Source organism: Pavona decussata, unplaced genomic scaffold (genome assembly GCF_977016875.1).
Source record: "Pavona decussata unplaced genomic scaffold, jaPavDecu1.1 SCAFFOLD_167, whole genome shotgun sequence".
NCBI classification, from domain to species: domain Eukaryota; kingdom Metazoa; phylum Cnidaria; class Anthozoa; order Scleractinia; family Agariciidae; genus Pavona; species Pavona decussata.
Genome location: NW_028145578.1, coordinates 40,296 through 62,892, shown reverse-complemented (window position 1 = coordinate 62,892; position 22,597 = coordinate 40,296). Strand labels below are relative to the sequence as shown.

Genomic DNA, 22,597 nt, shown 5'->3' with positions numbered 1-22,597 from the left:
ATGCGTTATTAAATATCGAAAGAAACACCACATGTCTTCCTCAATGTTTGGTCGCCTATTTTTTGGACCGGCTATATCACAGGATATAGAAATAAAGTGAAACCAAGTGAGAATAGTGTGGTCGCTATTTATAAAGTCAACGAGTCTACGTATAGTTGTTTGTACATTGCTTGCATATAGTTTGAAGGGAAAAACCTAAAAAAAGAAAAAAAGTTATGTAAGGTGATGCCAAGCGTTGTTTTGGTAATACAGTAAGATGTGTTGATTCAACCAAGCAATCAATCCATTGATATTGAAAAGACTGATGCGTCTAGGATCGTGTCCGTATAGGAGAAAGCAAAATCGAATGGGAATGCGTCTTCTTGGAATCAAAGCAAAATTGAGGAGTGATTTGATTTCGCGGTGGAAACGACTTATCCAATAGTGTCTTGTATCATTTCTTGAAGGAAATCTGATGTTATTACATGTGACACTTATGTAAAGTTCGATTTCTGTAATATCCTCGTGATGTCCAATCAAGTATTCATCATAGGCATGATCAAACAGGCGTAAGATATGGCAAACTTCTTGGATATCAGTCAATATTTCATAATCCTGAAAAAAACAAACGTTCCATGGCCCTGATAAAGATATCCAATCGGATACAGGTATGATGAACAAGTTCAAGTTCTTGAATTTCCGTCTGAAAAAATCACCAAAGTCAAAATCAACTTAATCAGAAAAGTCATGATCAGAATCAGAAAAGTCATGACCAGAGAGAATAGAATAATTTTTGATAATACTATTCCTATGCCATGCACATGTATTGAACCTAGAACATAGAAGTGGACGTGCCCAAATTTCGGCATAATAGTGATTGCCTCCTAAGAGATAATCTAGAAAATGCATCATATCATCGTAAACGACCTGTTCTTCTTTACAATCTTTGTAATCTATATAGATAGATATAGCTATTTGACTTAATGCGGTTCGATGTCCTCGTCGGTGCCATCCTAACGACTGACATAGTAGGTTATGCCTTGTTCTGAAAATTTTAGCAATACCCACAGGCCAATAATGAGCTTGATAAATGGATTGCTGATAATCTTCATATAATCTTCTTGTAAAGGCAAAGACATTCTGCCTGATTCTTCTGTTTAGTCCAAATAGAATGGGAAATTGAGATTGAGCGGAGTCAAAGTCATCGCATTCATCACTGACATCAAATCGGATGTGATGCTGAAATTAATATTGAAAAAAATCAATCACATAGGGTCTATATTGATAGTCCTGCGCTTCTTCCACATCATCAAAATCCGTTTCAAAACATAAAAAACAATAATAACAATTGTTTGGAATGAGAAATGAAAGGAATTGTTCCATATCATCTAAAATGTATGGCAAGTGACAGAGATACCCTTTGATTTTCATTTGGAGCGTGAATTGTCGAATCAATTGTCGAACTAATGGTCGTCGTTCTATAAATCGTTCGTTCGATTGAGTTGGATTGATTACTACTTCGTGGTATAGGTTGATTTCACATTCATGCCGTATCGTATAGGGATGATCAACATCTTCAATGAGTCGTTGAATGAAGGATTCAGGTGTCAAGCTTCGATGTCTGCTTTGAATCCAGAATTTAAACGGAAACTAAAATGGAGACAAAGGAGAACGAAACGATAGATGAGCGAGGGTGTATTCACGTTTCCCAGGATGACACTGAGTACAGTTTTGGGTGTGTGTAGTGAATCTAGTTGTACATCGGCCTTGGTAATAAGCTTGTGAAATGCTGTAGTCTAAATAAATGTAAAATGAATAAGTGGGAATAAGAAATCCCATGAATGCTTTTAAATCATAAGCTATATCATGCGTGTAACAAAAATGACCATCAATTTCCATATGCATGCATTCTGACGTTCTTATCCATCTATCTCTATGATTAAAAGTCCAATAAAAGAGATCTCCATCTTGATTTGTACAGTGCAAGTCAATACCCCCATATTCTTCGTAATTGGGTTCTACAGTCATGTGATCTTCGTATAGTTCAATGAGACAACTTATGATGTAATTTGGAGTCAAGGCATCTTCTTCTCTTCCAAAGACGAAGGGAAACTAGTGGACATAACAAGTAATAGGATAAAGTCTTTTAGAATGTTGAAAACAGTTACCGGTGCAAGGTACACCCTCGGTATAGTAAAATAAATTAACTAAAAATTTGTAATTAGGTATGAAGACTGCCATGAATGTTTTGACATCTTCAAGGATGAATGGCAAGGTACATCTATGACCTCTGACAGTGATTTCAATACATATCGATGTATGCCTATACCAAAAGGGTGGAGCTCGATTCCGCAAATCCATTAGAGTTTCATTCAGAGTTTCATATTCTTCACTTAGATGACGGACTCTTACTCCACACCGATAATGATCTACAAAAGGGGGTGTTTGTTGTCTATTATATTGTCTGATAAGTGATCTTGCTATTCCTATTGGACTCCATGCTTCAAATCTGTGACGCCCTTCAAATATGAAAGGTAGCTAGTAAAAAAGAAAAAATGGAAAAAAGTCGTTTGGTATCTAATATGAGTATGTACTTGGGTCTTGTATCTATTCTTGCGGTGATGATTAATTCACGTCTCATTTGAAATACGCAAATAACAACTTGATGAGGTGGCTAGGAAAAAAGAAAAAACTAAAATAATCCGATGCCATAGCCTACGTTAAAATGATTAAAATTTGGTTCGCTTGGATGACTTTCATGGATATAGACAAACATGGTGATGCGAGGAAAGGCATCCGTAAAAGTAAAAGTAAAGTAAAGTAAGTCGCTATTTAAGCAACAAAGAATATCTCTTGAATAGGTATCTATTATCCATAGACAACTAGATCTATAGTAAGGATTGTAAACATAATTTATTTTATCTATCACCAAGTAATGATTTTCACGATCAAGGTGTTCTTTCAAGTATCGAGCATATCTCCAATTTCCTTCTGGAAAGGTTTCTTCAAGCTAAAAATTAAATTAAAGGTATGAAATGTCAACGGAAATGGTAATATGTGGAGGTGAAGAATCAAGTAACGGCCATTTAAAAAGTCTTATTCGTCTAAAGTTCATTGTACGATATATGAAGATGTAACTATATTTTTTAAGCGTTCTATATCGATATCTTACGACATCGATATCAATGTCATCGATATGCAATTCATCATCATCACTATCATCGTGGGAGTAAAGGTCTTCTCCATTAAGATGTCTATGAAGGTCTCTAAGATATATCCAATTTCCATCAGGATCTTCCCTTGAAAGCTAAGAAAAAACAAAAGGCGTTCCGGTAAAATCGTCTGCTCTAAAGTCTAAGACAGTGCCGTAGGTACGAAGACCACCTATCGATTTTTTTAAAAGGATAAAATATCCTTCGATTTCATCGACATGAAGTTCTTGGTACAAGAGCTCTAATTCTTCTGATATGGAGGGATCAACAAATGTATTGGTAATGATATGGTCCATCATGGTTAAGAATAAACGATTCCCAATCACCACTAATAAAAAATCATTGGAAAGAAGATGACTTAGCGTGGAATGTACTGTCCATAGTACTCGTTGTTGTCTTTCAGTGCACTGAAAAAAATAAAATACATTTTTTTCAGTGCACCGAATACTACGTAATAATACGTAATACGCACGACAAGAGTGAATAATGTCAATACTAACAATACTAACAATAAGAACAATAATGTCATGACAAGAGCGCATGAGAAAATCAAGCATGTCAATAATCTTCTTACTCGATCCAGTTGGCGTTGCAGTTCCTCCGAGTTGAGTAATCCCCGTAAGCGATCCAGGACTTGCTGTCGCGTCATGTTGTCTCGGCTAGGCGCTACACCCACAGGAACGGGCTGGACAGCAACGGCTGTTGTGGCTCTTAGGGACTGTCTGCAAAGTCCACATCGATCATGGCTTGAAGCCCATCGTGTTGCACATGTGCCATGGACAAACTGGTTACAACATTGCATACGAATCACATTGTTCGCACAGGAATCTGAAGAGGCTCGGCAAACAAAACAGGTAAAGGTTAAGTCTTGTATTTCAGGTGGCTCTAACCTTAGACGTTTGCTTTGTCTTGACATCTTTTTTCTGCGTCACGTCTTGACAATCACTGGATCAAGGCAGCTCTGGAACGAGTGTCGAACAGGGGCATGAGCGTTTCTTATATAGACTTGGCATGGTACCACGTGACGGTGACGACAGCATGACGTCACTTCAAAAAAGACCCCCTGGGGGGGGGGGGGGAGGGGGGTCGTCCTTTTTTTAGGGTCACGTGGGGTATTGACGTCATGATGACATCATATTCTAGAGACTATAAGAGGAGGTTCAGCGCTCAGTCGTCATTTCCATCATGGATCCCGTTCATGAACCCTTTGTACTCAGAGACGTCAACTATGTGATTCCGTTAAGTGACGAAGTGACCATCTTCGAGGCTGTCGATGATGCGAGAGATGCAGGCTTGGCAAGATATAGATACGATGCATCGGGTGACGTGAAATATTCCATCGACGATATTCAGTCCTTTATTGACCGTAAGGAAAACTTTACCAGAGATCCAGAACGGTGGGATGAGATTATGCTGATTCAAACAAGAAACCTGTTTGACATGTGCACGTTCGTGTACGACAGGTTTTGGAGGTTCTCCATTGCTCACCGTAAATTTATGCCGACTGGTGTTACCGGATTGACCGTAAAGGAACTTGAAACTTTATTAGAACTTTGTTTATATCCAGAACTTAACAAGAAGATCATCAAGATGAAGTTGAAACGCCTTCCCATGGGCATGACACCACTCACTAAACCCAGACAATGGCAATGGTTTAAATTTAAGTACATTTATAAATGTATTCGTCGCGAACTTGGCAAGTACAAACGTCTGTTCAGGAACGGGCAAAAAACATTGAGGAAATATTCCAGAATGAAACTCAAGCCCCTTGGAAATGTTGTTGTTTAAGCGATCATGTAAACAGTAAATAGTAAACAGAGGTTGTCAATAAAACGTTGTTTAATGGTAAACATGGTTGTTGATCATTGGGGTTTCATCATGTTGGGTATAATAACAGAAAGGAAGAACCAGAAAAGGGCAAACACACTGCCACAGGTTATAATTAAAAATAGACGAATAAAAATGTTCCAACAGGGTCCATGCTTTTTTAGGGGATTTTTTTTTTTTGAACGTTCTTGTTTTTTTTTAGCAGGGGAATGTTGCCCCACTGAAAAAATCCACATTGATCCTCCTTGTCCTTTTCTCTGCATCCAAAGAGGGGTCTGTTGGGGTTTTTCTCTGATTGGCTGACCCTCAGGGTGACGGGCTGCTCACACTTGCAAACAAGTTCTCCAATCTTGAAGTAACTGGGATGTAATTTTTCATTCACGGTTTTCATGTAATCTTGGAATCGTTCCATGCTACTAAATAGGCAGCATTGCTCCACTTGGCATTTCACGTATTCATCTCCGTTTTGAGATTCAAAGACAGTCAGTTTGCACTTGTGAAACGGACACACGGTCAAATCGTAACTTTTTTCTTCCATCACCACGGTGGTCGTTTTGGTCTCATTACTGCTACTGATGTCTTGCATAAGTAGATTTAAAAAATCACTTTCCTCTGACGTAATGATGTCCACCGCCGAAGAAGCCGTGGGCGAGACGCTGATCATTTGTGGTTGTGGTGGCAGCTGTTGTTGTTGTGGTTTTACAATGGCGGCTGCTACCTTGTTGCTTTTTCTTTTTTGTTTGACGGGTTCGGGCGTTGCTAATCCATCCACCATGGCTTGCATCGCTTCAAGAGGTCTTTTTTTACTACTCATTCTTGATCTTTTTCTTCTTCTCTGGCAGCAGCAAAAGAGAACACATCGGGCTTGCACATCTTTTTTATAGGTTTGAGTACCTTCCCATCACACCTTGCACCATCGGGTATGTCGATGCCCAACCAATCACGTCCTCTTAATTCAACTCTTAACCAATCAAAGACATCATCCATGTCGATATGCGTCAATCCTAACAGCTCATAGGTGAAAAAACATTCTTGACGCTTGAATGACAGGATTTCTTCCAGAATGCGACACGTCAACATGCTAGCGTGTGTCATGTGACTGGTAAATTCGCAATCGGTCACATTCCACGTGGGATGAACGTACCCATTTTCTGTTAACAAGGTACGCCATGTTTGATAGACATGTAAGAACGATAAGTTATTGAGACCTTGCCGCACTTTGTGACTGAGATTTCGAAGATGGGCTAAACTGGATTCTGAGTACACCGGCTCAGTGGGGGGTGCGATATCTTGATCCGCATGAACAAGTTGTAGAATGGCAATGATCCATAAGCGGCGCCATGGATGTTCAGATAAGGTCTGATAAAATTTGCTGAATGGGATTAAGTGTCCTTGTTCGTTGAAGACATCTTGCATGGCAAACCATTCTTTTCGAACGAGTTTTTCTTCTTCACACATTCCCTTTTGCGTAGACCAAAGACTTTGTCGATGGACTGATGAAAACGCGTTCGAAGTGACGGTTTTGGAACGGGCGGTTTTTTGCTGACCCCAAATAGCTGTCTCCAAACGTCGTGACTGCGTCCCATCGCATTGACCAAAAAATGACATGGTGTCGTCTTTATATAGCGATCATGCCTGTCAATCAAAGTCAAGAGGCATATTACTATATAAAGGATTGACCCCTACAACCTCAGTTACATTTTATAATGAAAGTAGGTAGAGTAGTGGGTAGGTGTTGTCTATTTTTAATATTCATGAAGGTGCAATATATACCACGTTGGAAACGAAGGTTGAAGGAAGTCCTTTGGCGTCTTCTTTTAAGACTCAGAGGTGTTCGCAAAGAAGATTTTGCGAATGCTCAATCGTATACACTGGGTTGTACTGATCCTAAAGACGAATTACTCGATCACATGGAGGAAAAGAAAAGGCTCAACGAAACGTTTACACCGATGCATTTAATCGTTCACATGGAAGGGATCCGTCTCACGGTACCTTTGGATGATTACGAGGAACATCGCGAATGGGTATTTAATCAGTTTCCTCATCTCATTCCATCGTTTGCTAATCTTCTGGGGAACATCACAGGATTGCTGTTGAGAAAAATCATCGTCGTCGCTTTCACCCGAGGAGTCGCCGCACTGTAATGACACGAAAACGGAAAATAGACAAAGAAAAACGTTTAGAACGTATGGTGATCAAGACCTATTACGATGCCAAAAATCCTGGAAGTTATGGTGGTTTGGATCGCTTGCAAAAAGCGACTGGCGTACCTCTTGCCAAAATTAAAACCATCTTGAGCCGTAATTTACCTTACACGCTTCACAAACCCGTGCGACGACGGTATGCGACCAATCCCACGGTAGCCTTGGGCATCGATCATCAATGGGTCGCGGACCTGGTGGACATGCAAAAGATGAGTCGTCAAAATAAAGGATTCAAATATCTGGTGACGGTGATTGACGTGTTATCCAAATACGCTTGGGTCATTCCCATTAAGAACAAAACGGGAAAGGAACTCCAAAGAGCTTTTGAAGTGATTTTCAAAGAAGGACGTCAACCCGTGCAATTGCAAACGGACAAGGGCAGTGAATTTTACAATAAAACGTTTCAGGATTTTTTAAAAGACAAAGGCATTCATCTGTTCAGCACGCATGGCGATACCAAAGCCGCCACGGTGGAACGTTTTAATCGTACACTCAAGGCACGCATGTACCGTGCTTTGACGGCGAAGAACACGTTGACGTACATCACCATGTTACCCGATTTGGTTCAAGGGTACAATGCAGCCAAACATCGTTCCATTGGCATGCCGCCTAAAGACGTGACCATGCAAAACGATCGACGCGTATGGAAAACGTTGTACGCCACACGTGTGCGTCCTACCACGCGTTTTAAATTTAAAGTGGGAGACAAAGTACGCTTGAGTAAGGTCCGACGTGTTTTTAAGAAAAGTTATCTGCCAGGATGGACGGAAGAAGTGTTTGTCATTCGACGACGCTTGACAGGTCCCGTCCCGAGTTATCACATTCAAGAATACGACGGCACGGCGGTCAAAGGCACGTTTTACGAACCGGATCTACAAAAAGTCAACATTGCTGAAGACGCATTTTTCCGTGTCGAAAAAGTATTAAAGAAGCGCGGCAATCAAGTTTTCATTCAGTGGAAAGGTTGGCCGAGCAAGTACAACAGTTGGATTAACAAGAAAGATTTGGTAACATTATGAGCTTCTACATAACATTACCAAGCACTGCCAGTAAGAAGATTTTTCCCAACAATCGTCCGAACCAATACAAGGTACGGTTGCCCAAACAGTTGTTCTTTCAAGAAAACGATTGGGAAGTGGGTCTGTCCAGCATTTCGTTTCCCGATGTGCAGACGACCTTGAAAGCCGATGTCTTTGGTAAAATTCCCTTTGGTATGAATCTGATCGTACCAAAGAACAAACACTACAATCTAAAAGCAAAAAAAGTGATGGATGATCAACCGCGCGTGCAAGATGGTACGTCTCTCTTCAACAAAATGTTCAATTGGATTGATTTCAATTATTACTTCGATCTGGCCCCTGGAACAAGATGGGCCAACACCGATGGTAAAACCAATCGACCCATGTTCAAGTGGCAAGAACGAGCTGGACAGCAAGAACTTCTGATTGACAACACAGATGTCCTAGACAAAGGAAAAGTGTATATCTATATGAGCCTTTCCTTTGCGTTGGCGTTTCATTTCATCAAAGTGGAAAAAATCAAAGATGCGAAGACGGGCCAGTTGAAGGATGTCTATGATCTGGACTATGGACTGCACATTGAACATTATGACAAACCCACCATTCCCGATCCAAGTCCCAACAAGTTTTGGCAAACGGTTTTCCCAGGGGATAAAGATTTTGATACCACTCAACACGATGAAACTGAAGCTTACGTGAAACTGACGTGCTGGAGCAATTGGAGAATGACCCACATCAATGAGCATTTCATCATGAATTTTGGCAGCCCTGTCAAAAGCTTGTTTGTCTTTTGCGATGCCAATCAGACGCAAGTGGTAGGGCATCAGATCACCAGCAAGATCAGAGAAGTGGTGTTTGATGCCAAAGGACGTGGTCGCGTTTACTTTGAACCAAGACACATAGAGTTTCTACCCATTCGTAAAAATGTCATCGATGACATCGAAGTGGCCATGACAGAAACGGATGGAAAACTAGTGGATTTCCTTGGAGGTGATGTGATTGTGACTCTCAAGTTTGAAAGGCGTCTAAATCACTGAAAACTATATAAAGAACATGTATAAAATGTGATTTCATTCATTTTAATAAAAAAATCAGAGAGAGAGACATGCGTGGAGGTGACTTAACTTTTTATAGACCGGATCAAAATGGTGGGAGGGGTATTGGCGGTATCTTAAAGATGCTAAAACGTCAAGCCATGCCCTTCTTACCAAGAATCAAACGCGCTGCGAAACGAAAACTGCAAGATGTGATTCAACAAGGACGACGCAAAGTCAGTCGAATGATGCGTGGCGGTGCCCTTGGTAAAAAACGACGACGTTCTCTTCGTAACCTGAGTTTCAGACAGCGTGGGGGAGCCCTTAAAAGGCGACGTCGTCATGGTCCAGCCAGAAGAAAACAACGAAGACGACGTCATCGAGATATCTTTGGTTAAAAAAATGGATGCGTACGCGCCCGTGTCACGTCCCACGTTGTATAGTGCCATGTATGGTGCCATGACAGATGTTGCCTCCAAAAAAAAAACCAAACGAAAACGTCAACGAGGTGGTAGATTTGGTGTCGATCCTGCTTGGATCAAAAAATTTCAAGAAAACGAAAGAAACATGATGGAAAGAAGACGACGAGGTGAAAGAGGAAAATTGAGTGGCTTGGTGTTAGGAAGGAAAGGAGGAGCCGGATCAAGAAGAAAGAAACAACGTGGTCAAGGCATAGGGTTGGGTGATCTCGTGAAAGGAGGTCTCAAAATAGGTTTCAAATTGGGGCGAAGTAAACAGTACAAACGCATGGGTGCCGTGGGAGCCAGAGGTCATTACAAAGCTCATCGAAGACCCTGGGCAGTATAAAAAGGAGATCGTTTTGTTCATCTTCATCATTTCAGCCACCATGACTGAAGCGCAATCCTCTCATCCAGCTTCTCAAGCTGTGAAAGATTCATCGTCCGATTTCTTTGCCATTCCGCCTACCAACATTCAATACAATTCCTTTCGCATTCGAGATGTCGACCCGACCAGCCGAAGCATTAACCCAGTGGAGTTTCAAATTGAACCCAGTATGGATTACACGGACTTGTCGAGAAGTTTCTTCTCCTTCAAGGTTCGATTAAAATCTGGAGCAGGAGTCAATTTAGATGATACTCACACCATTTTCCCAGCACCCAATCTAATGCATACCATGATTCAGCAACCCAGCATCTGGGTCAATGGAGTCTTGATCACTGAGCAAACAGACACGTATGCCTACAAAGCCTACCTGGAAACCATCTTGAACTACAGCCAAGAGGACACCAAGACATTTCTAAAGAACGCGGGATTTTACCCAGCTCTGGACTTTCCCCCCGCAGTGACAGCCAATATATTGGATATTGCAGACAATGCTGGTCTTGGGCATAATGATCATCAAGCTCTGTCTTCAGAGGCTCAAGCTGCAGTGAGAAGAGGACTCGCCCTAAGACCCCAGTATGCGGATGGCAATGAAGTCATTTTGACAGGTCGCCTCTTTGCAGACATTTTCAACATTAACAAATTGCTTGTACCAGGTGTACATTTGAGGATCAAGCTGGATCTAAATAAGCCTAACTTCTTCATGATTGGTCATGGTGGTAATGCTAATGTCAGATTGACCCAGGAAGATTTGAAAGTCACGTTTCACATGTGTCATGTGAAAGTGAGGCACGATCTCTACAACACAGTGGTTCAAGAGAGACTAAAAGATAGAAAAGTGGTCATGTACCCCACAGTCCGATCCGAGATCCGAGTGTTCTCCATTCCAACTGGACAGCAAATGTTTGAGGAGACAGATATCTTCAAAGGACGCATTCCCAATCGTGTGGTGGTGGGCATGGTCCATTCTGAAGCGTATCATGGCGCCTATACAAGAAATCCTTTCTGCTTTGAAAAATTTGCAGCGACCAAAGTCAGTCAGATTGTGAGAGGTGAGGAATACCCTTACCAGATCACAGAAATGAATCATAACAATGGCCAATTGGATGGACACATCTACAACCAGTTGATAGAAGCCAGTTGTGCCCGGTTCAAACATGGATTCATGATCCAACCAGAACACTGGGGACAAGGCAAGACCACCACCTTGTTCATGTTTGACAATGTGGCCTCAGGCTGTGGAGACAGATTGGACATGTTAAATCCTAAGCAATCGGGAGATGTCAAAATCAAGATCCTGTTTGGAGCAGCCACCACTCACGTCATCAATGTGATTATATATGGAGAGTTTGAAAATGTCATGCACATTGATCCCAACGGCGCTGTCCTGTACAACATCTACCAGTCCTAATGGAATTAGTAGCCTTGACCACGCAACAGTTGGATTACCTGGCCAAACAAGACCCTCATCTCAAATCTATTTTTGTGGGTGTTTTTGCCGCGGATCGTTTACCTTCCAAACCAGATTTGTACGAACCTCAAGCTTACATTGTCAATACGGATCCGCACGATCAGCCCGGAAGCCATTGGATCGCCTTTTACACGCACCAAGGGGATTGTGAAGTGATGGACAGTTATGGAATACCTCTGTCGTGGTATCGGTCCGCCTTGGTTCCCTGGTTGAATCGGCAAGAATTCGAAAGGATTGTATGCAACGGAGTACCCTTGCAGTCGTTGGATTCCAATGCCTGTGGGCATTATGCCTTGATGTACCTCAAGTACAAAGCCAGAGGAAAAACCATGAAAGATTTTGTCGACTGCTTTGACAGAGATTATGTCATGAACGATCATCGAGTAGGCCATCAAGTTGAACGTTTAATTGTCAATGAAATGTATGTAAAAACATTGGGAATGAATCCCAAACAACAAAGTAACTTCCGTAAAGTGGATTTGGATGTATAAAAAGAAAATACCTTGGAATTAAACATTTAGTTGGTTGAAAAAATGGAATGTCATGCATTTTATTTTCGTTCTCCAAGTAGCATTTTATTGGTGGGTCCTTCCTCGTGCGGAAAATCCTGGTTGGTGGACAAGATATTGGAAGAAAAAGCCACTTTATTCAAAGAATGTCCACCCAACGTTCATTATTGCTACGGCATTTGGCAAGATCAATTCAAGAACTTGGCGAAAAAGGGAATCCGCATGCATGAAGGCATCCCCGACACGGATCAACTCCATCAATGGTTCGGAAAACAGAAAGGTGGCATTTTAGTGTTGGATGATCTCATGGCCGAAGGGAGTAATGACAAGCGCGTCTTGGATTTATTTACCAAAGATTCGCATCATCGTAATGTGACCGTCTTGTATCTGTGTCAAGACATGTTTCCTCCAGGCAAATACGCCAAAACCATCTCTAGGAATGCACACTACATCGTAGCCTTTAAAAACCCGCGCGATCAATTGGGTGTGCGCAATTTAGCTTTGCAGTCCTTTCCGTCCGATTGGGAAGACGTGCTTCAAGTCTACCGTGAATCTACCAAACGCCCGTACGGTTATTTGCTCTTTGATTTACATCCAAGTTCCTCCGACGACGAACGGTTAAAAAGTAACATTTTAAAAGGAGAAGGGTATACGACCGTGTACAAACGTCGACCATGGTGAAAATCACAGAAATTCAAAGTGGATCAAGTAGATCATCTACTCCAAGCAGTGTCAGATCCTTTATGGCTAATATTGGAGATGACTTGCGAGGACCCGATTTGGACTCCCCGTCAGGGTATGATCAATTCTTACGCCAAGCAGCGGCTCAATCTGGAGTTAGTACCGATGCTATGGACAGAGAAAATGTGATTCGAGTATCCACGTCTTCTCCCATTGGACCTTCTTCAGGACCTGCTCCCTTTGGTGTCAATCTCAGTCCGATTCCTATGGGTCCAACTCCACCCACGATATCTCCAGCATCTCAAGCAAGTTGGGCTGATCAGTGGGTCACATCCCCTTCTCAAGGTACATCCTCACCAATGAGGACACCATCATTTCATTCATCATCCTTCTTGTCAGCCACTCCTACACCTCCAGCGACTCCAACAGGTCGCCCCAATGTGATTGCCAGACGACGTATAACACCACCTGGAAGAACACCGCGTGGTGGTGGTTCTCCTAGAGGTAGTGGAGGAGGAGGTAGTGGAGGAGGAGGTGGTGGAGGAGGTGGTGGTGGAGGAGGTGGTGGTGGAGGAGGTGGTGGTGGAGGAGGTGGTGGTGGAGGAGGAGGTGGAGGAGGAGGTGGTTCACCTGGTGGTACACCCCCAAGTAGTGGTCGATCCAGTGCCGGAGGAACACCTCCTTCCAGTAATGGACGTCGACGTCAAGCTGGTCTTATGCGTCAATTGGATCGATTGCAACAAGACAATTTACAAGTAGCGCGTGGTCGTCGCGTGGCAGGTGTAACTCACACCAATACCATTACGACCACTTACAAAGATGATCCCAACAATCCTGAAGTTACCCGAACTTCCTTTTCGTCTAGTGGGGGTTCAGGAGGATCAAGAGCTTCAAGAGCTTCAAGAGCTTCAAGAGCTTCAGGTAGAGGACGTGGTCGAGGACGCGGTCGGGGGCGTGGTCGAGGAGGTTGAGGAAAAAAAGTATAAAAAGAAACAAACCCCGAGGGTGTTTTAATCATGGCAGGTATTATCAAGCGTCGTCGTCGTGCTCGACGAAAACAAATGAGACATTATGGTGGAAATATTTTTGGGAATATGGCGAAAAATATGGCTAAAAGGTTAGCCAGAGGCATAGCCATAAAAGGAGCCACCTTTGCTTTAAAGAAGCTTAGAAGAACGAGAAAGCGATAGAAGCATGAAGAGAATACGTCGGAACTTGCCTTTTTTACGAAACGTCTTGAAAACAGCCAACCGACGTCGTCGAAACGACTTGCTTCGTCATGCCAACAAAGATCAGATCAACTCTGTCAGCGAATTGGTATTGAATACCTTGAAAAATAACATACCACTCTCACCCGTGACGATGGCGAAACTACGACCCTACCGACGCTCGCTTCGCACCATTGGAAAACGACGATCCTCGCTTAAAAAGAGACGCGAAACGCTACAAAAGCAGAAAGGTGGACGCCTTTGGAACGCATTAAACACCGTGCTCTCCACTTGTTGTCCTCATGGCTAGAAAATTTCAAAAGATGATGATGGTCCCCGTCGAAGACGATCCCGAAACAGTCAATTGGTTCAAGGGACAATTAACAGATGACCCTATTCTCACCCAAGCAGCCAAATTAGCGGCTCGCCAAAAAAAAGTGTTGGACAATCCTCGTATGAAACCCGCTGAAAAAAGGAGCCGTCTTCAACAATTACAAATTCCATTCCGAAAACTCCTCAAACGGCTTCGTCAACTTCCTGGTATGGGAGCGAGGGCAGGTGCTGTGGATGAGGACGATGAACTAGAAGAAGATGAAGCAGAAGATTTAGTCACAAATCGACAACAAAAAATCCTGAGCAACATTTTAAAAGCCGTAACACCTAAACGAAAACGTCCAGTTACGACAACACCCGAGACACCTCCATCGCCGCCAGCGAAAGCTAAAAAAACACCCAGGAAACGAATCACGCGCACCAAAGCAGCGAAAGAATTACCTTTTTTTGGAGAAGACATTCCCTTTGAAGCCGAACGTACAGCCGAACGTATTGTACGCAAAGCAAGGAAACGAGTGAAGACACCCTTGGCTCAAAGTCGCCTTCGAACAGCGCCTGGTTGGCAGGATTGGGATCAGCAAGGCATACGGAAACGCCTGTCCTTTAAGAGATAAACATGCCTCAACGACGAAAACAACGACGGAAGCAACGACGTCCTCGACGGCGTCGTCAAAGAGGAGGAAGAGTTGGCTTTGACATTCAAAAACGTTTGGAAAAAGTGGGCGAATTGCATTGGCCTGGCATGCATTATTTGGGACCTGGGACCTTATTGAAAAAACGATTGGCGCGTGGTGACCCTGGCAAGAATCGATTGGATCGTATTGCCAAGCAACACGACATCGATTATTCCAAAGCCAAGAGTTTACAGGACAAGTGGAAAGCTGACGACAAGATGATCAAGTCCATTAGTCAGTTACCGGGCAAGAGAACATTTCAAGAAAAAGTCGTTAAAAAGATTATGCAAGCCAAGAAAAAGTTAAAGTTGTAAACATCTTTTATTGGAATCACTTTGTTACAAGTTTGGTGATTAAAACAAGTGTTTTAAACGAGTGTCTCTTTGGGCAGCTTGGTTTGATGCTCGACCCACTCTTTCAAGATGCTACATTCCATAGACGCGCAATGAATACACGCCTTACTAAGATGTTGCTGCTCATAGATGTGATGAAATCCACAATCGGATACATCCTTTCCATACCCTTGATGGATCAATGTTTCTATTTTAGGACAGTCAAAGTCTTCTAAATTCTGGAATGGAATGCCCAGTTCCTGCAACACGTCTTTTTCGCAAGTACCGCCCTTGTAGGCCACCACAAACTTGTCTGGTGTCTTCGCTGCATCATAAAATTCTTTGATGTCCTCATACAACTGTTTAGACGGACGCGCTCGTTCCATGTAACTGGGTACAAAGGGGAGTCCATGAATGCGTCTCTTGACAAACATCACGGTCGTGGCTTGAGAGGGTGTCAGCTCCAAGTAATTGATAGGCATGTGATAGAAATACCTCTTTGTAGTCAACCAATCCATTCCAAGAACCCCAAGTTCTCTGCAATAAAACCGAGGTAAAAAGTAACCTTCCATGTCCATAATCATACATATCTTCTCCATCTTGGAAAAAAACGTGATCTGCGTCCCTCTTCGTTTTTTCTTTTATAGAGTCTATAGGGTACCACGTGACGGTGACGTCGGCATGACGTCACTTTCCAAAAAAAGACCCCCCTGGGGGGGGGGGAGGGGGGTCCCTTTTTTATGATGACGTCATAAACGTCGTCACCGTCACGTGGTACCAAGGATCTATAAAAGAGAGATCGCTCGGCTTCTGCTTCATTCGTCTCATCATGAGCAACAGCGATGAAGAATTAGTAGAAGCCGTGGAAACCTTTGAACGACATCAACAACAAGGTGGTGCCCTTTCCAGACCAGGTGAATTTCAATTTCAATTGGAACCTTTCAGAGATCGACAAGCACGTAGTTATGGAATTCGACGTCGCTCGTATCATCTTCGCTTAAACAATACGCCCGACACGTTTCCTGTCGGTCATGGAAACATTGTGCGTGCCTTTGAAGAAGGATTGGCAGATGTCATTGAAGATTTAATTGAAGATTTACCCGAACACGATCGCATTCAAATCTATCTGGGTTCCAATCGATTACGCAGTGCTCATACGACGGCCAATGTCAGCATTGGAGATTGGCGAGATCCCTTGTCGGGTGCTCGACAAATTTTACATCAAATCTCCAAGATGTTAAATTCCAACGAAAACTTTGAAGTGGATGATACGCTTCAACTGGATGTGACACATATTACCATGCCACGCCCCGGCACCGGAAAACGTAAATGTCGTTTTGGTACAGATAACTACGACGTCTTGCTCAAGAACAAACGAAGTGTCATTACCATTCACAATCGAGATGAGTATTGTTGCGCCCGAGCTCTGGTGACCGCCAAAGCCCTGGTCGATCAAGATCCCATGTATGAAGCGATTCGACGAGGTCGTTCCATTCAAACAGAACGCGCTCGTGCCCTTCAAGCGGAAGCGCGCGTGCCACCGGGTCCTTGTGGATTGGAAGCGCTCAAGCTCTTTGAAATCGTCTTGCCCGATTATCAATTGGTGGTCGTGTCAGCAGAACATGCGCACAGTATCGTGCATAAAGGTCCACCTTGCAACAAACAATTGATGCTACTCATGCACGATGGACACTTTAGCGTCATCACCTCCCTGGCTGCCTTTTTCAGTAAAAACTATTTTTGCTTGCAATGCGACAAGGGATTTTTTCATGATGACCTACAACATCATCGCTGCCAGAGCACCAAGTGTTACTGCTGCCATCAAGCCGATTGCCCCGATTTTCCCTTGTTTTCCAAACAAGGTCCAGCCTCCGTACCCTGTGAACAATGCGGACGCCGTTTCTTTGGAATCACGTGCCATGTGAATCATTTAATCAAAACGTCCTCCAATCAACCCGCGACAGCCCAAGAAAAAAATGCTGTGTGTCACACCCACCGTGTCTGTACTCATTGCGGATTGGTCTTGAGAAAAGGCGATGGTCCCAAACATGTGTGTGGCGAGAGTGAATGCCCCAGTTGTCACAACGTGTGTAATTTGCGACAACACAAATGTTTTATTCAACCCGTGAAAAAACCCAAAAAGAAAAAAAGACAAGACGATGAACAAGAAGGCATCACCGTGTTTGTGTACTTTGACATCGAGGCCAGACAGGACACGGGCAATCACGTGGCCAATTTGTTATGCGCCGAAACGGATCAAAACGATCAACAATTCACCTTTGAAGGAGACACGTGCGTGACGGATTTCTTGCATTGGGTGCATCAATTGAGTCATCAAGAGGAACCGCTCGTCGAACAAGTGATTGTGGTGGCTCACAATTTCAAAGGGTATGATGGGTACATGATCTTGGAAGAACTGTACCGTCAACATGCCAGCAATCTGCAACAGATTGTCAATGGAGCGAAAATTTTAAGCCTGGAATTACCTCAAATCAAATTCATTGACTCTCTGAACTTTTTTCCCATGCCCTTATCAGACTTTACCAACACCTTTGGATTGACCGAACTCAAGAAAGGATTTTTTCCACACTTCTTTAACACGCAAGCCAATCAGCAGTATGTGGGCTACATACCCGACACGCACTACTTTGATCCCGATGGCATGTCACCCAAACGCAGAGCCGAATTCTTAACGTGGCATGCAGAACAAGTGGCTAATCGTTACATCTTTCACTTCCGCAACGAACTGATCAGTTATTGTCAATCGGATGTGCGGTTGCTCAAACAAGGATGCATGCAGTTTCAACGTCAATTCAAATCCATTGTAGGCATCAATCCCATGAAAAAATGCATTACCATTGCCTCAGCTTGTCTCACAGCCTATCGCCTCAAATGGATGCCTGCCAATACCATTGCCGTCGAACCCCTGCATGGATGGCGTCCGCATCACACGCATTCAAAGATCGCTCTCGAATGGTTGTATTGGGAAGAAGATGTGTTACGCCGCGCCCATCCCTCCGAAGACCATGTGACCCCTCCACGCATTGCGCATGCTGGTAATCAAGGTGAACGCCGGTTGAATCATGGCCCGTCTCATCAATATTTAGTCGATGGTTACGATGACGTCACCCAAACCGTGTATCAATTTCAAGGGTGTTTTTCCCACGGATGTATCACGGACTTTCCCAATCGCCATCAAAGACATCCATGGCATGATGGGAAAACCATGCACAACGTGCGTCAAGCCACTGCTCAACAAAGTCAAAGCATTCAAGCCCTGGGGTATCCTCTCAAGGAAATGTGGGAATGTGAATGGAACCGTTTGAAAAAGAACCACCCTGACATCCAACAGTTTGTGAAGAATCTGGACATCAGTACCCCCCTGAACCCACGAGATGCTTTTTTCGGTGGACGCACCAATGCCATTAAACTCTATCATCGCGTGGAACCGGGCGAACAAATTTGGTACGTGGATGTCTGTTCCCTTTACCCGTGGGTCAACAAGAACGGCACCTACCCCGTCGGTCATCCCGAATTCATCGATCAACCCAATCACACGGACATATCAAAGTACTTTGGTTTTGTCAAATGCAAAGTGGAACCCCCGCGGCAATTGTATCATCCCGTCCTGCCCTACCGACACGGAAAGAAACTCACGTTTCCCCTTTGCCGTACCTGTGTCGAGCAAGAAACGGTCAAACCCATGCATGAACGTACGTGGACCTGTACGCACACCAATCACGAAAGAGCCTTGACCGGCACGTGGTGCACACCCGAATTACAGAAAGCGATCGAGAAAGGTTACAAAGTGATGTACATCTATGAAGTGTGGCATTTCCAAGAAACGTCGACGACCTTGTTCAAAGAGTACGTGAACACGTTTTTGAAAATGAAACAAGAATCGAGCGGATGGCCCAAAGGATGTCACACCGAAACCCAACGAGCTCAATACCTCGACGATTATGCTCAACATGAAGGCATTACGCTGGATCGAACCAAGATCGAAAGCAACCCCGGATTACGCAAATTGTGTAAACTGATGTTAAATTCTCATTGGGGAAAATACGGACAACGTCCTAATCAAACACAAGTCACGTCGTTCACGCAACCCAGTTCCTTTTTCAAGTTAATGCAAAATGACAATCAAATCATTCATCGCATCGAAATCATGAACGACGCCATGGTGGAAGTGTTTCATTCCTTCGTGGATGTTTGCAATCCCATTCAAACCAACGTGAACGTGTTCATTGCCTGCTTTACCACGTGTCACGCACGTCTCAAATTGTACGAGGCCTTGGAATTATTGGATCAACGCGTCCTGTACTTTGACACCGATTCCGTCATTTACACGTGGAAACCGGGACAAGCCCACGTGCCCCTTGGCAATTACCTGGGAGATTTCACCAATGAACTCAAAGAAAACGATTTCATTGAAGAATTTGTGGCTGCCGGACCCAAGAATTACGCGTACAAGACACACCAACAACATGTGGAATGCAAAGTACGAGGCTTCACACTCAACATGCGCGGTCAACAAACGTTGAATTTTCACACCATGAAAGAGTTGGTCCTGTCAGAAATCCTGGACCCCGAAGACTCTCCACATACATTGACATTAACCAATCCGCACAAGATTCAACGCGTCGCCGTCAACAAGACCCTTCAAACGGTCTCGCAAGATAAAACGTACAAACTCGTGTTTGACAAACGCGTTCTGGACAGTGACACCTATCAATCATATCCCTATGGCTATCTATAAAAGCGCCGCTTCATTGGTAGCGTCATTTTCCAGATGGCAAGCGACGACGACGACGACGAAGTATTCGTAAAAGAAATCTACAGAATCATGGAACCTTCCTGTTCTCAACAAGGAGGAGGAGGTCAAACATTTTCAAAACAGGACGACAACGACAAGATGGAGGACAAATTGTTTGACTTTGAAATCCCCCATCAAGACCAGTTTGAATGGGACATTGTGTTTCCCCTTCGTTTTGAATGGTGGATACAACAGAAACTCGATCAGCTTCGTTGCCGTGAATCCACCTTCGACTTCAACATGGCCCTTCAAAGAGATAATCCCTCCTGCCTGTTGTGGGATAAAGAACAGATCACTCAAACCAAAGCCAGGCATGATGAGTTTAAGGCTTACATGTGGATCGCTTGGGCTCTGCTGGTAGAATCCATGATGAAATACAAAGATCCCGCCTGCTACAACGAAGTCCATGATGCTGTGGAAAGTGTGGACTTGGTGTTAGTCCAGCATATCGTGGAAGCCATTCCCCTTGAAACCGTGTGGAAAGCCTGGTACCAAGTGATTTATCTCATGGCTGGAGAGATGGTTGTGGATTACGTCAATCGCAACTTGGAGCTGCAAGAATATGCCTTCAAGTATGTTTCCACACAAGACAAAAGCTTTGAGAAAGAAGATCTGCGCAATCGCATCTTGGCCAACACCCTGATGAACACCAACCGATTTTCTTGGGCAAGCTTCGTGCGTGGCAGCAAAGAGAACATCAAAGATTTCCTCCACTTTGAAAACGTGTGGACTTACAAATCAGCTGAAGACATGTCCAAGGACTCCATGTTCATGCGACCAGTCTTTGACATGAGTCATGAACCGACCCTCTACGTAAAACGTGTCAAATCCCAAGCCAAAAAAGCCTACCAAAATGGATCAGCGCTGATGTGCATCCGTCAGAACTATGACCCCATGGAATGGGACATTCCCATTGGCAAATAGGTATGACAGGTGACAAGCCTTCACATGTATATAAGGAACGTTTTATTTTATTTGTAATCATTTGAACATGAGCAAGAGATTAAAGAGATAAAACATGGCAAACGTGGAAGACGCAAGTTATTGTGCAGGATTTTTCAAGAGAAGCCATCTGAACTGGACCTGTGTTCTTGATGATCAAGATGTAGAAGAAGAAGATGCCAAATTTAAAATCAAGTTAAAAGAAGTCTTTGAAAACTACTTGAATACCATGTACCCAGACAGCATGGATCTCAACGACATGAAGCATGTAGTGGATCTCATGAACTCCCAACAGTGGGACGCCATCTTTCCCTACGTGGAGAACGTCAACGAAACCTACTTCAGGGAGCTCATTATGCATTTGATACAAAACGCCAAATGCCAGCATTTGCTGATCCATATTGGAAACGCCCTGAAAGAACTAAGTAACCATTGATCTTCTTTACGCGCCCTTGGAAGTTCCTTGTCCTTGGTCCTCCTCTGACAGTTGTTTTTTAATACGTTTAAATCATAATGTCCACTGTTAAACTCTTGCGTTTTGATTTGAATTTAATGGATTTGAAGGAATGACCACACATCATACCTTCTTCTGATGCCTTGGCATTTTCTCTTGACTTCCTCCAGTGCCAGTATAAAGCAGCCACATCCAGCATTTGACGACAGTTTTGGATAGAAACGTTGAATGGGATTCTGCTACCCACCTCTGCTCTTGACTCTTCTTCCTCAACGGTGACTTCCATGGAACTAATATGAAAAGGAATATGTAACTTCTGCCTCCTCTTCACTTTGATGGAAATGGAACAGTTGAAAAATCAAAGTCCGTGCGATCAAGGAAGTGATTCCATTCATCTTGCCATTGGTGTTGTCTGATGTGTATCCTAGAATTCATCCCACAAAACTCGCAAGTTTTGTTACTCAAGTTGTGGACAGTTTCCATGTGTCTTCGTGATGTTATTATTTGGTGGTTGTGATGATATGTTAATAGGATCATCACAATCACCCCCATTTTTTTAAAACGCCGATTTTGTACTGACCCCACCCTAGAGAGTGGCATACATTAGCATACATTATTTTTTTAAACTCGTTCCCAGGCGCCGGACGGACGGTGTGACGTCATCAGAATGGAATGTGAAAATACTCGACGCTGATTGGTTAATACGTGTCACGTGACCTAAATACTCGACGCTGATTGGCTATGACCTATATCCGCGCCCCTTACTACTTGTGCGGCCCCAAAGGGTGTGGTTTTTCAGCCGCTTTGGTCATAAATAGGGTATGGATTTTATCCATTTTGCCGCCATTTTGGTAATAAATAAAATATCAGTTTTTGCGCTTTAGTATTGAATTCGCTTTTTTTTTCTTTTTTAGCAGAAGCTACTTCTTTATCATGATGTTAACAGCAACTGTGTGCGTGCTGCAACGGCTTGTCACGCGCTTCGGTCACGCGCTGGGCTCCAGGGGTTTTTGAACTGAAGCTAGCCAGATACTACCAGGTCATGAATAGGGTATCAAA

At 43.4% G+C, this 22,597-nt stretch overlaps 2 protein-coding genes across 2 annotated transcripts; one reads left to right on the top strand and one right to left on the bottom strand.

The window, feature by feature from the left end:
- Positions 1–1,578: 1,578 nt before the first annotated feature.
- Positions 1,579–4,107, bottom strand: LOC146464212 (uncharacterized). Its single transcript, XM_085130043.1, has 2 exons — positions 3,766–4,107; positions 1,579–2,091 (listed from the first exon to the last, which is right to left on the bottom strand). The coding sequence occupies exons 1-2, from the start codon at positions 4,105–4,107 to the stop codon at positions 1,630–1,632; spliced, it is 804 nt and encodes a 267-aa protein (XP_084986169.1). The 3' UTR covers positions 1,579–1,629.
- Positions 4,108–11,995: 7,888 nt separating this feature from the next.
- On the top strand, positions 11,996–13,260 carry LOC146464211 (uncharacterized). The gene has a single exon (XM_085130052.1). The coding sequence runs from the start codon at positions 12,123–12,125 to the stop codon at positions 12,777–12,779; it is 657 nt and encodes a 218-aa protein (XP_084986178.1). The 5' UTR covers positions 11,996–12,122; the 3' UTR covers positions 12,780–13,260.
- Positions 13,261–22,597: the final 9,337 nt, after the last annotated feature.

Coding starts and splice junctions, on each gene's coding strand:
- LOC146464211 (XM_085130052.1), top strand. CDS start 12,123: ATGGAATGTCATGCATTTTATTTTCGTTCTCCAAGTAGCATTTTATTG.
- LOC146464212 (XM_085130043.1), bottom strand. CDS start 4,107: ATGTCAAGACAAAGCAAACGTCTAAGGTTAGAGCCACCTGAAATACAA. Junction 2,092..3,765: donor TGCAACGCCAACTGGATCGA/GTAAGAAGATTA, acceptor TATGTCCACTAG/TTTCCCTTCGTCTTTGGAAG.